Source organism: Melanaphis sacchari, unplaced genomic scaffold (genome assembly GCF_002803265.2).
Source record: "Melanaphis sacchari strain LSU unplaced genomic scaffold, SCAv2.0 Contig20_pilon_pilon, whole genome shotgun sequence".
NCBI lineage: Eukaryota > Metazoa > Arthropoda > Insecta > Hemiptera > Aphididae > Melanaphis > Melanaphis sacchari.
In genome coordinates, this window is record NW_020271042.1 from 3266022 (window position 1) to 3280828 (window position 14807).

The window sequence follows — 14807 nt, forward strand, 5'->3', positions numbered from 1 at the left end:
ATACTTACGACTTGATCCACCATATCCTCCAGTTCGCATAAGCTTCTCTGGTGCAATTTTATATTGGGAAGCAACTAGTTTATGTACAGCTTTATCATCCTCCAAAAACATTTTCATCCTTATAAAAGGTTCTCTTCCTTTTTGAGTCAACATATGCCATGGTTTTGGTCTAGCCAAGAGATCGGATACACTTCCTTGAGAAAGACCCAATACAGATTCTCCGAATAGTCTTTGACTGATTGAAAATTGACTAAGTTGCTCTTTGACTTTCCTTACAATTTCTTCAGTATTCAAATTATTAAATTGGTCAAATTGTTGCTGAGTAATTGGTGGCAATACAGCTTTTAGAGGTCTCTGCGAAGGAGAATGATGATGTGGAGTTGTGGGTTGAGAAATTAAAGCGTTTGTAATTGAAGCCATTCTTTGAAGTGGACTGACTGCAGCAGATTGACCGAAATCCTCGGGAGGTAAAATATTGTTACCTAATGGTGAGCTAGCTGAGCTTCCTACAGAAGATGTACCACCTAATTTGAACAAAAAAAATATAATTAAGCTATGTACTATAGGTGTATAGTTTAGTTTATATATAGTAAGTAATAAATATTATTCAAATAACTTACTTTGTTCTGTCTTAGGTCGCACAAGTGAAAAAGCACTTCCGGCTTGTTTCATTGCTTCTGCTACAGTTTCAGACTCTTTGTCTGAAACCTCAGTTCCATTTACTTTAACAGCAAAATCTTTTCGTTGTACAAACGGATATATATCTTTTCTATCTTTTGGTAAAGACAAGTCTTGGGCTATACCAGTTCCTTGTATAGTATTGTTATTGTTATTATTGTTGTTGTTTGACATTGCTGCAACGGCAGCTTGTTGTTGAAGAGCTAATAATCCTGACAATTGGTTCTGTGGGCAGTTTTGTAATTTTGATAATTCTCGGTGATAAGCATCTAATGCAGTTCGAATATCATCGTGGTTGCCAGTATGATTTCCGAAGAAATGAGGGAAAAGCCAGCTAAAATTTATTTTGATATTAATAATCATAAAATTATTAACTTAAAAATCTAAATAAAAATAACTAAACTCACCCTGCAAACGGCTGTTCGCCGCTTCTCATAGAGTCTTCTAAACGTTTTCCCATGATTTTAGATAGCTCTTCTTGGTACAGCCGGGCTACTTGTTCTTGCGGAATATCTTCTTTGGGTCTTTGTCTGGACGGGGAAGTACTCCTCTGTATAAAATTATTAAAATTAATATAAAGTTATGCTTATATTATAAGAGAAAAAAATTATAATCACAATTAATTGATTTGGTGAAGTGCTTTCGTCATTGCTTTGAGTATCGTCTTGCTGTTGATTAGGTTTCATCATTTGACTTGCTTCGTTCAATATATGTACAATCCTTTCATCGGTGACGTCATTATCAGTTCTTCCCATTACCGTAGGTATGCCAGAGTCTTTACCTGCAATCAATGAGTACAAGGAGTCCTTCTTTGATAAACCCCAATGACCTACACCCCATAAGTTTGCATAAAAGGATATTATTCTTAAACATTAAACTCCCTCTCAACTTTTGTTCGTCTCAACAATTTAGAATTAGAACGAATTATTTAAACCAATAGTGAAACTATATGTTTATTTATCTTGACAAAGATTTATTCCTTTTTCACATTGATAATTTCCATGGGTTTACGGTGACCCTATTGACCACAACTGTTTAGAGGGGTTCTAGTAAGTTTCGTGGTTTTAATTAGTGCCCCCAGATTACTTCATCTACTACGTAAAACAAGAACTTAATTGATTTTGGACTTTTGACCCCTCGTGTTTGCCTACTTGAATGGTCTTGATTAATGGAATTTCTCGGGGTTAAATTAACTATAATCGCTTCGGAACACCATACCTTTTTTCGGTATCAACGACTTGAGTAGCATAACCGCGTTCTCGTCACATGCCCATGCATGCATTTTCCTATAGCTATCGCGTCCCTTTTCAGTCAGCTTGTCCCACGGCTTAGGTTTTGACAACAATTCACTGACGGTCCCTTGGGAAAGTCCGAGAATATATTTGGCAAACAACCTTTGGCCCACGTTATGGATGGATAGTAGTTCACGTACGCGACGAGCTATATGTAATGTATCCAAGTTTTGGGTAGAATATTTGTCCATATTATACCTAAAAACAAAATTTTAATATTTTTAACAATATTCTTCAACAACTAATTAATAACAATACTTAAGTAAATTGTAGTATGAAATAATTTTAATTATATACGATTTGTATACCTGAGCATTTCTTGAAGTCTAGCTTCCATAGGATCACCTTTCGGTATAAGTGATTCGCCAAAACGTCCAACCATGGTACAATCACCATCTCCAAATCGATAAGGAGACCTGTGATCAAAAGGCGACTTTATCAAGTCAAAGCCTAAAGCACCAGCAGGTCCTAAAATGTTATTGTTGAGACCAACATTAAGACCACAGAGACCATTTATGAGGCCTGCGGGAATATTGTTGTTGTTGTTGTTGTTCAACTGAGATGGGTTATTGTTATTATTATGAGGAGAACTATTGTTTAGTCGCGGTGAACTGTTTGATTCACTTGTAGGCGATTTGCATGGTGTTCCGGACCTACTAGCAGATCGCGCTGGTTGAACCGTGATAGACGGTGAAGTAGGTGCTGGAGACGAGCTCGGAGGTGGTGTTTTGATAGATTCTAAACCTGGTGATTTTTCCTTGTCTAAAAATAATTTATAAAAAAAATTTAAAGGATTTTTTAAATAATCATAAACGTATTAACTACAAGAAAAATGACAATTCTCGAGGCCTCCTCCCCCTCATTTTAAGAACACGTCTAGACTTTTCCTTACCGGTAGTTTCATGTCGGTTTGGAGAAGTATAGACTTTCTTTTGTTCATATTTATTGCATTCGAGGGATCTTCGCCAGTTGGCCACGATCTCTTCGCCGAGTATCGGGCCAAACTGTTCGACGTTTTGTAGCCCGGGAGGGGGTGGGGCCACCGGAACTGAAAAATCATCTGTAAGATAGACAGACGGCTGTTTTAGCGATGCTACTTTTTCGTGTTATGTTACTAATGGGAGCTATTATAATATTGTTATGTTTTACTTACTTTGAATTTCAGGTACGGGACTGCAAGACGACCTCTGTTGTTGTTGAGGTGATGTGCCTTGTGTATTTTCAGATTTGTTGTTGTTTGGTGACTTGTTATTACGGTCGTCTGAACATTCGACGGCCTTCAGTACACTAAAATATATAAAATATAACAAATCAAATAATAGTTTTTTTTTTTTTTTTTTATCGCCGTTATTCACGTTTATTGTGAAAAATCACTGAGCAAACGAATATTTCATTAGCGTTATGACTCATTTACTATGTAAGCCTCCCGCTGACATTAGAAATAAAGACGATTCTGTATCGATAACCATCTTTCCGTTCCATATAATTAATATCGATGACATTTTTTTAGTATCATCGCATACCAGATTTCATTTTAATAAACTAGTTTGTATCCACATGATTATAAAATATCGGCATTGATGTCAAAAAATATTTTGGTAGTATATTTACTTATTAAAAAAAAAAAAAAAAATACCAAAGCATATTTCTTATTAACAAGTTGTATTTATTAGTTGAAATATTTGAGTATATCTAAAACATCACTAAAATAAAAACCCACCATTGCTTAAGTACACACATTAATGTATAGGAAATATTGAAATAATTAAGATACAAGATATTTATTATGTTTTTGTTGGCTCAGACAAAAGCTGTTTGTTATGTAAAGTATTAAAATAGGTACTTATAAAATATATATTATATATAATTTATATTATAGTACATTATTATATTTAATACAATGCCTCGGAAAACATATTTTTAGTTTGTTGCATTGAATTGGAACTTACTAAAATTGAATTGGGTTGTTGAACATATTAAATTGCTAGATGCAAAAATAAAATAAGAAGACTTATGGACGATTATGAAAATAATATTCTTGGATCATAAAAAATTGTGTAATTTGGCCGGTATGCCAAAAATTAAACAATTAGTGTAAATTGAAAAAGTGCCAAAAACAGAAAATTAACGTTTTCAACTTTGAGATTTTTGTCACAAGATTCTTGTAATATTTTATTCGATCGAATTCCTAAAATTTTGTCACTCACCATAGCTGTCGTTTAACTTCTTCGTAGTCTCTCTGAGCGTCCAATCTGGCTTCAAGTCTCATAATGTGTTGTCTTTTATCATGTAACTCTTCTTCAAGTCGAGCAATCTCTTTTGCTGTGTGATCTTGTAGTTTACCGATACTAGATTGCAGTCTGCGTACATCCTCCACCAATTGTGAAATCTAAAAAATAAAAAATTATTCAAATATAGAGGGTGGTAGAAATGAGTATAATAACAAACACAATCGATATCCAAGATGGCGTTTATAAACATAAGGGGTTCTAAAAAATTATTGTTTATACAATTTGCATCAAAAACCCGTTAAGAGCGTCCTGGTTAATTACTGAAAACCGTTGTCGCCACCGATAGCCTACGGTACATAGACACGAAACAGAACTATTTACCTTATGTATTCATAATGATATGTATAAAATGTTTATGTATATATGTTTTTTTAATTATCATAAAACGTGCGCGAGTGTTCGATATCAAACTACAGTAATTACATTATTATTATTACGACAATTCCTTATTCTCTTTTTATTTTAATATTAACGGCCCGTAACGAGATACACTAAAGGGAGCCGAGTGCGCTCTGTTTTCTGAAAGGTCTCTCCTCCAGTCTATTCTATAGTGTTAGTCATGAAGGAAAAGTTCCGCATGCAGACAGACAGACGTTTCCGATTTTCTCTTCAACAATTATAGTCATTATTATGCGTGCCTGTATCCATCAGGATTGATTATACTTTTTTCTCTCACCCTTTTATATTACCACGTATACCGAGCTTAAATAATGTGCGCGATGGGTGTAAAAACAATATACATACGTTTTTTCCATTAAACGTATTGAAAATCCATTTCACGAACGTCCAAACCTGAACACACTAGAGCCACTATACACACTCGTTACAGGTACAACTTACATATTATAATCATTTAAATTGTCCTTCTCGAACAATATTTATTTGTGATAAATAAAAAAAAAATGTTAAAAAAATGTTTATATCTAAGTATACATAAAGCATTCATCAAATACTCTCGTCGAATAAATTACACGCACGAAAATTCCTCGACGCTTGTTTGCGGTTGGTATCAACGCCAATAAAAATTGGAATACAAATGTTTGTAATTAGATAGACACACAAACACTAGTGGGACGTCGTAGCAATATTCATCGTTCGCTGGTTATATGACGTTAACGAATGATAATAATAATAATAAAAAAAAAAAAAAAACTAGAAAAAACAGATAAAAGTGTTTGTCCGATTATATATCACCATTGAAGGTAATATATACATATGTATAGGTACACACAGAATACATCGTAGACAATTAAACGTTAGCAAACAACGAAACTTTATAGAGAAGAATCAAACATGGCTGCCGAAAGGATGCATCAAATGAGGCTCATTAGTCGGTATTTCGATGTATAATGTTATTATATTGAGTAATGACCGAAAGGAAAAAAAATAAAAATAAAACGAGAGAATCGTCGGCATCGATATATGTATAAACAACTGCACACGCTGAAGTAGCAACCTAAAATTATTACACAGCTCACATGAATAAACATCACGCGAACGAGTAGTTATGGCGGGGGGTCCACGACAACGGCCTGCAGTGTATAGTATGTACGACGGCAATAGTAGACAGTACGTAGAAGTAGTAGTTATAGTAGTAGTATTAGTAGAAGTCGTCGTAATATGACTTTTAACTATAGTAGTAGCAAAGTAGTAGTAACTAGTAATAGTAGTTGTGGAATTATAAACGCAAAGGAAAATCGTATTAAAGCGAAACAGAAGTCGTTGTTCGGGTCAGCCCGTAATTTGTTCCAATTGACTAACCGCAATAAATCTTGGGATGTCAAAAAATCATCGGTTTCCTGTTTCCTGTGCTTTTATAACTATTTGTCTGTTAATATAATAACGTCGATATAATCCGAAAATTTTCTAAACTACAAGGTCACCTTGGCGGGTCCGCCGCACAGAAATATAATATAATAATATATTATAACAACGACGAATACATAATACAACGTATATGTATATATATATTTTGTCGGCCACCGATGTGATTCCATCGTATAATGTTATACATCGTAAAAATTGTACATTAAATAGTATATCATTATAAATTATTATAATATATACGCCAGCAAAAATCACGACGTCGTTCGTATACAGCGTCTCTTCGTTATACACGCGCGGTGGCTGTGGGGTGTACGTGCACACTCGCACATGCATAAATCTCGTCAGTGTGTTTGACCACCCTCGAAAGAAAATGATTATTTTGCATATCGATTCGTACGGATATACTCGTATAATATGCACGCTTACAATTAATTTCGTCCGCACCCCATACGCCGATACAAAACACCCCCAAGCCGTTTCGCAAGGGTCGCGTGGGACATTCACAAGATTCTAATTACTTTCAGAAAAAAAAAAATAATAATAAATGTTTGAAGCCAAACACCGCTGCGACTCCCGCACCCGAATCCGACACGTTTGTTTGCGAGGAGGAACCGGTTATCGGAATCGACATTCGCCATCGTATAAAATCATATTGTAATAATAATATACCGGTTATCGATCCCATGTGTAACGCAATAACGGTCGTCGTCGATCTATGGGATTATGATATTATGATATTATACGGATAGAATAGTAATAATAATAATAATAATACCTAATGATGATACAATATTATATATTATTGTAATAATTGCTGTTACATTGCGCATTTTCGTGATATTTCAGATTTTCTATACACACAAACGTCGTTATTTTCCATCCATTGTTTTTTCCTCATTAAAATCTATTACGTTTTTGACGCAAACCAACACAACTATTGTTACGCGCCTGTGTGTACACTGCAGGCTCGTTTGTTCGAGATCAACCGACCGTGTCCGGTTCGGATACGTATGCACACCGTCCTCCGCGAGCGCGCGCGAGAACAACGTCTGTCAAGGAAAAAGACGTGTGTAATTATTATTAATTCGGCATGTATGTATGTTTGCGCGCTTGCTCGTGCGTGTGTGCGTGGGTCTGGTGTACTGTTTTTCGTTGATTTCGGTGAACAACACACCGTGTTCGAAGAGTTAGATAATATTATGCTGTATATTATGACGTGACCACCGTATTATAATGTATAGGTTTCTATCGCGCAAGCGCCCATATGGCGAAAAAAAACCCGAATTCGTGAGACCGTCGCTTGACGACGACGGGTTCCGTGTGCGATGTTCATTAGCACCGGATGAGATCCTTTTTCTCAGGGTCTCTGGAACGCGCACCCCCACAACCACGCGCTCACTAGGCGACATATCCTTTTTAACCGCTGCACGTGGTGGTGGTAGTGGTGGTGGTTTGTACTGTGTATAATAATAATTACGCATGCAAGAGACCGTTCTCATATAATAATATAATACGCGTGTGTGTGTATATTATGTACGTATGCATAATGTATGCATATGATATACGTTGCTGAGAATAATCGATCGACGAGGGGGTGTGAATTGTGAAAATCCGTTCGCATAATGTGTAACAAACGTTCTTGCAAAGAACCTCCAGCACTCTATAATTATTTAGCCGCTCGGCCAAATGATCACACGTTCGTTTAACGGACTTAAATATACAGGATAAATAAATGTTCTGCCACAAAAATGGCGGGAATGGGGTATGAACTAACTTCTATCATTTTGTCACATGATATTTATAAGACCCCATGTATATATAATATATATATTATATTATACATGCACCATATCATAATATTTTTATACTCTTTTTGTCTATTGTCCAACAATATAATATGCCGCGTGCTTGTTTGATAAGGTTTTTAATTTTCGGTTCAATTTTGGGATTTTGCCATTAGGATTCTCGCCGCAGTTTTAGCTTTGAATTACTTACTTATTTATTTATTTTTTTGTCCACCCCGGCTTCTTTTAATTCGTATTTTTCACTTTGTTGTTATTTTTACGTACGTGCGAAACAAAAGAAACATTTATTTATAAGTATTATTAATACGACATCGAGCAATTTTAAAAGTTGTCGTTTGAAGTCGGTGCCGAGTGTTAATTTTTAATTTTCCCGAGAACATCAAAGAACGACAGATTTCTATGTGTGCAAGGAACCGAAAGTGACGGATGTTATGTAATATCGTTCCATAAAACGGTCATTGTTCATAAAAATGTACCCACAACGAAAAAGTATAGTATACATGATGTATGCGGTGCGCACACAAGTAAACCATCAGAGAATAATAAACGTATTTTTGATATAGCTGAGGCATCGATGAATTATAATGTTTGTTCAATGTGTCTCATTACTGCTATATTATAAACTCGTACTGCAGATATATATATTTAGCAATGAGTTTGTAATATAGCGTACGCCTTTTAATAATTATTATTGTCACGCGATAAAAAGTAAGAAAATATAATTACTAATTAGAAAAAGTACCGATACCACAAAAATAATTTAAACTTATGGAAGTGCTAAAGGTACATTTATATCTATACATTTTTGTGTACGATTTCAGAAAAAAGAAACATTACATAGGAACGCGTCAAAATCGCAGTCTTGATTGCTTGTATAATATAACAACGAGTCACGATGTATAGTATGAAAGACGGAAGCGGCTGTAGTGGGATGACAGGCGAAAAGAGCTGGCCTGTGTATATTATTGTGTATACGTTATAATATATGCATATATGTATATTATAATAGTACACCGCGGGGGAAATAACGATCGAACGTCGGGGAAGAAAACAAAAGGCGACCATAGTGGAACAGGGTTTTATTGATTACATCGACAAGTGCCGATGAAGGGATTCGGAAATCGACTGACGAACGTGTGCACGTATACATTTCGTATGTATATACGAGTCTGACAAGGGCGTCGGTGGCAGTGGCGGTGTCGGAGGCATTAAGATAACGGTCGCCGGAGCCTGCAGGGCGAGTGATTAAGCCTCTCTTCCCCGCGCGGCTTCGCGTTCTATCACTACCACGCGGCCGTTGCCCGCCACGCACACCCCTACTTCAGCGACAGGCGTATATAAAAGGCGAAGAGCAGTGAGACGGGGGAGAAGGTAGAGAGCGAAGGAGCGGTAGCGCCCTGACAATTAGACAGATACGGCAAGTTTAAACCCTTTTCTCTCCGTATACATATATTCATCTCTCACGCTGGTTCACATACACACACACACACAGTCACTGATCATCACACTCTCGCCGCCCGTCGAATATTTCTTCTACCCATCCCTAATACACAATCGTGTATAAATATATATATGTACATAACAGGGCCGATCAATTCGCTCTCATTCAAAATACGCCAAGTAGTTTTAGATATATATCCCTAGCCTTTTCCATCGACAACCCTCCGCTACTACTGTGTTTTGTCGTACCTTTCTTCTCTTCTCATCACCATCGTCATACTTCCTGCACGTCTCCGCCTTACAACTCGCAACCACTATCAATCCTTTGCGTGTATGTGTGTTTGTGTGTGTGTGGTGTGTATGTGTAGTGTATACGTATACATAGTATATACGCGTGTGTGTAACAAAAGCACATTCGTGACGAAACGTAGGCAAGGAAATTCGATTTTATTGTGTATAACCTACGTCTTCCGGTTGCGAAACGGGGGTATGCCGTATGGACGATGACAACTGCGGCGGTGATAGCGGTGGTGGTGAAGAAAAGGTGGCTGCTTAGAATATTTGTCAATAGTATAATAAAGTTATTATATACGTAATATGTACCTACGAGCGTTGTACCTTAACACACATCATAACAGTAATAGATCTAATTTTTTGTTTTGGTTTTTTTTTTTTTTTATGTCAACCAAACACTTGTTATGTTAATGATTCATCAAGAATTATATAATTATTATTATAATACACAATATTTGATATAAATCATGGTTTCGGCGGTAATTTGTGACCTTTGAAACAATTTTATTATTTTATTTTAAACGCGTATTGCAATGAAAACCTTGATAGCAATGACAGGACCCATTGCGAAATAATTATTATAACACATATAAGTAATAATAGTAATAATAATATAAAACTGGTTGTAAAGAAAGAAACATGGACGTCAATAAATTTTTATGAGTTTACCCATATATAATATTCAATTTATTATTAAGTGTTAATATTATATTTGTATAAGAATTATACAGTTCCTAAGTAAGTAAAAATCAATCTTTTAATCACGAAATGAAAAGTTGTTGTTTTTATGTAAATATTACGAATATTATAATGTACAGATGAAAATATACGTCTAAAATCGATCAAAATTGTTGATAAAATTTTGAAACAATCTGATCTTCAAAGTGATTTTTCACTTCAATTCCAGTGATTTCACACTTAATAATTTCTCAAATTTTCATCGTATTTATTATATTATTATATGTATATTGGGGTTTAAAAACGATTTTCATTAGTCAGAGATTATAATCATATTCAAAACATCGCATTCGAACAAAAATCATATGTACATTATTAATACGTAGTGTACAAGTATGTATACTCACGTTCTAATCGACTGTAAATGCTTTAAAAGTTCCACTGAAAGTGTAAAAAACCAACGCACGATAAATATGTATAGAACACTTTGTAATTTTGTCGTTGCGTTGGTACAAATATCGTATTGCAGAAAGACGATTGGATTTCGTCAGTTTGTAACACACTGTATATTGTTTTTCTACACAGATACACACACACACACACACACACTTATATCCTAACCGAGGGTCGTTATATCTGACGTATATGTGCGTGTGCAAAACGAGGGGGTGGATTTCGGTAAAAAGACATTATTCAAATTTACTGCAGCGAGCATTACACACGCGCGTGCACGGTGACGTTTAGCGAAGGAGCGAATTTCGAACTCTGTATAAGGTGACCGTCAAACCTTAAGCGAATAATATTTTTTACAGCTTACCCACGACGAAATAATAGTATAATATAATATAGTGTATAGGTAAAACGGACGATAACCAGTTTAACCAGTTCCCTCTCATATAATAGTTCGATTTTTTTTCGTCTCTTATTATTATTATATTTTAATTTTTTATTGTACGTCCATCACACACAGCGACGTACCTATAATAATATACAATGTATCATCTGCGCGTCTATAGTCTATACTATATATTTTATATATAATTTATACAGTCAATGCATTGATTGCCCATACGCGCTGACCGAGTGTGACGAGTGCGCGCGAGTTTTCTGGGCGCATCCGGTTTTTTCTCACATGCGCCATGTTTAGTAATATTCACGGCGTGGTGATTAATATTTATCCGATGTTTATTTTGTTATATTATATATATTATGTAATACGTGTGTACAACAATATAATAGTACGTGCGTACGATTTATACCTGCATAAATGTTAATATTTATATTATATAAATAATTATAATAAACGAGCATACAACTACCGAATTTATGTGAAGTGAAATCTCGAGTAGAGTATATAAGTCTTGAGCAAAAACAGATTAGAAGACCGGCGCGGCGGCCCGAAGATATACACCTACATTTATTATATCACTCGTATCACGGTATGCATATATGCGTATAACGCATATACTCTGTGTGTTATATATTATCCATATATCTGTATAATATTGGTATAGTGTCTTAAAATAAAAATACGAATAGTGAATACATCATAAAAATTGTAAATAAAATGATTTTATTAACCGAATAAACCTATATATGTATATATTTATATTTTATAATCGTCATTCTACATGAGTCGTCTCGATAACCCGATCGCTACAATTATAGCGGTATAAGTTTAAAGATTCGTATAAGTATATCATATTTAATATTTATATCCAACAGTAGATTTAGATAAAATTTTCTTATAGGTACTTATATGTATTGTTAAACACGTATATATATTTAAATAGAGTTTGCGTCGGAATAATTTATAATAAATCCGTCGCATACGTTTATCTCATTACACGTATTATACATTTACTTGTATAGGAGTTAATAAGATAATTTTTTTAATATAAAAATATTATACAGACATTTACGTATATAATATAATGATATGTTTATAGGTACGGCATACCGTGCGGTGTATAGTCAGCACATTCAGCAAAATATATTATCAATAGGTCTGAATAGGATCATACGTTCGGCATTTGGCGCACAATATACCTAATTATTGCAATAAACGCGGTTGTTTTAATGGTATAATACATATATTATATCGTTTTACGCAAATTATCTGCACAAAAGAGAAAATAATTCTTCGCCGAAATACACGCTCACCGAAAGTTTTCGAGACCAACAATAGCGAAGTACGAACTTCTTTATAGGTAGTCGTTGAAATGTATTATAACTTCCGACTCGGCGGGAAGTATCTACACGTTTCTTTATTTATACGTACATACGAAACTTTTTCTTCTATTTTGATATAACTATTGTTATTATTCTTATAACTATTAATACGTATTTTTTTTTTACAATCGAAAAATACGCGTAAATTTTGAAATTAACATAGAGTATTATTTAAGTAAAACAGCAATACACGATAACATCGTTATTCAGTAATCTGAGTCTAATGTTATCATACGAATAGTATAACATTTCACTTGGTATAGTTTAATGTCATTCTTGACTAATTATCCGTCGCCGTCTTCAAACTTTAAAACGTAAAAAAAATATCGGTGTATTCGGCCATAATATGTTTTAATACACGGTGGACAGCATATTGAAATTAGTGGCAAATATCGGTTTCAGCGCATAATTTACATTGTGCATCAGAAAAGATGATACGACGGAGGAGAGTGGTACACATATACATATATAAATGACCGAGTTTACAATCGTTACGAGGGTGAGGTTTTGACGGACTTCGTATCTCGGGGGATCGAACGGATGAACGTTGGCAGCGAATGAGACGAAAAGAGTGAGTATGCGAGAGGGTGCGGGCAGTGTGTATGTGCGCGAGCGGAGATGACGACGACGGACGGTTGAGCCTCTAGGATGTGAGGGTGTAGGGGGTGGATATGAAATATGAAATTTCATAATTAGAAGCCACGTCTATATATCGTATCACGTATATATATATGGGGCGCGCAAGACACCGACACAGAGCAGAAGAGGGTGGGAAATGGTCGCGGGGTATGATCGGGTGAGGGTGGAAGAGCTGATCAATAATTCAATCCCGTTTTAAAGTGCGGGCCACGTGTGTGTGTGTGTGGGAATGAGATGCCGAACCCCGGAGATATATCTTCAAATCAAGATGGCCGCGTCAATCGTCTATTGTTTTAATAGTTGCCCGTAGGTGGGAGTTACCCCTTTCGCATGTGAGAGAGGGGACGAGAAACGCGGGTAGTTAGTGTGTGAGCGTGTGTATGTGCGCCCGAACACTGGGTACAACGGACGAGAGGATGCGAAGTTCCGAACTCATATAATATATATATTTATATATATACAGATATAATACGCCGTTATACCACGTTATGTGCCCATCTATCAACCCTCATTTTCTACCCTTCGGCGACCACTCGTCATATGTGCGTTTATACATGTTTGCGATCGCGAGCGTGTGTGTATGCATTGTAGAGTGAACGTTAGCGAAGAAAGGTAGAGAAACCAAAAGTATAGACACGGACGGATTTGCTTATAAACGGAGAAGGCAACTGCGGGGATTGTATATAGTCATTTTGTTGTGTGTGTACTGGACTATTGAATTAATAAATTATACGAGTATTTGTTTATATATATATATTGAGTGTGTCTGTGTGTGTGTGTATACCTTTGTGTGTATAGACTATTAGGCCGGTGATGGTATTTGATACAACACAACATAAAAAATAAATTATATAAAGCATAATGTACGATTTTTTAAGAGTTTAACTTTTGTGTAATATAATTATGCGATTAACGTCAAAATTGATTCCAATTGGATGAATTGGGTTCGTGTAATACACGTTTCCAATATATATCTATATTTGTTGTATGTACAATATTATATATTTTACTTTGAAAGAATAACGCATGAATAATACTTATGATATAAAAGGGATAGCAACGCTGTTCAAACGCTTATAAATTTACCATCAACTGGTGTTAAATCACCATCTTGTAATTAATTTAACATCAGTTGATGGCCTTAACTTTAGTAGTGAAATTAAACCTGATTAACGAAGCTAATCGTGTTGTATCAAACAGCTGCAAATTCCTTTCAAAGTTTCAAAATTATACTTTTGTATATAATAGTAATATATATATTATCTAGCGTCTCTCGATAAAACTAAAATTGTTGTTCAAATAAATTAAATTCAGCAATAATAATTCGGAATAGACGATAACCTGTGACGCGAGTTTAAATTTTTTAAATTTTTGTTTTTATTTTGTTGTGAGTTGTTAGAACAATTTATAATTTCCTTATAATATTATCTATAAACAGGTATATTAAATACAGTGAGTATTGTGCATCTTAAATAATAATTAGGGACATCGTCGGTCGACTGAATATATTTAAATAGAATAATGTACATAGGAAAACAACCATGTCGAGGAGTGGGTCGCGGGTGGCTGTAGTACGGCATGCGGCATGGACGGTGACAACAACGTGAGACGATAGCAACACCCGCACCTGT

General features: G+C 35.2%; 1 protein-coding gene across 4 annotated transcripts in view; it reads right to left on the bottom strand.

The window, feature by feature from the left end:
* Positions 1-14807, bottom strand: part of LOC112593795 (homeobox protein cut) — a 35057-nt gene that overhangs the window by 3122 nt on the left and 17128 nt on the right. For 2 of the 4 annotated variants that reach the window (XM_025338339.1, XM_025338338.1), the window contains 9 exons: positions 4178-4359; positions 3124-3257; positions 2863-3030; positions 2279-2732; positions 1897-2168; positions 1296-1459; positions 1086-1228; positions 621-1012; positions 9-524 (listed from right to left, as the gene is read on the bottom strand). In XM_025338339.1, coding sequence (XP_025194124.1) covers positions 9-524; positions 621-1012; positions 1086-1228; positions 1296-1459; positions 1897-2168; positions 2279-2732; positions 2863-3030; positions 3124-3257; positions 4178-4359 — 2425 coding nt within the window. The remainder of the gene's footprint in view (positions 1-8; positions 525-620; positions 1013-1085; positions 1229-1295; positions 1460-1896; positions 2169-2278; positions 2733-2862; positions 3031-3123; positions 3258-4177; positions 4360-14807) is intronic. The other 2 variants (XM_025338340.1, XM_025338341.1) reach the window with 2 other exon arrangements.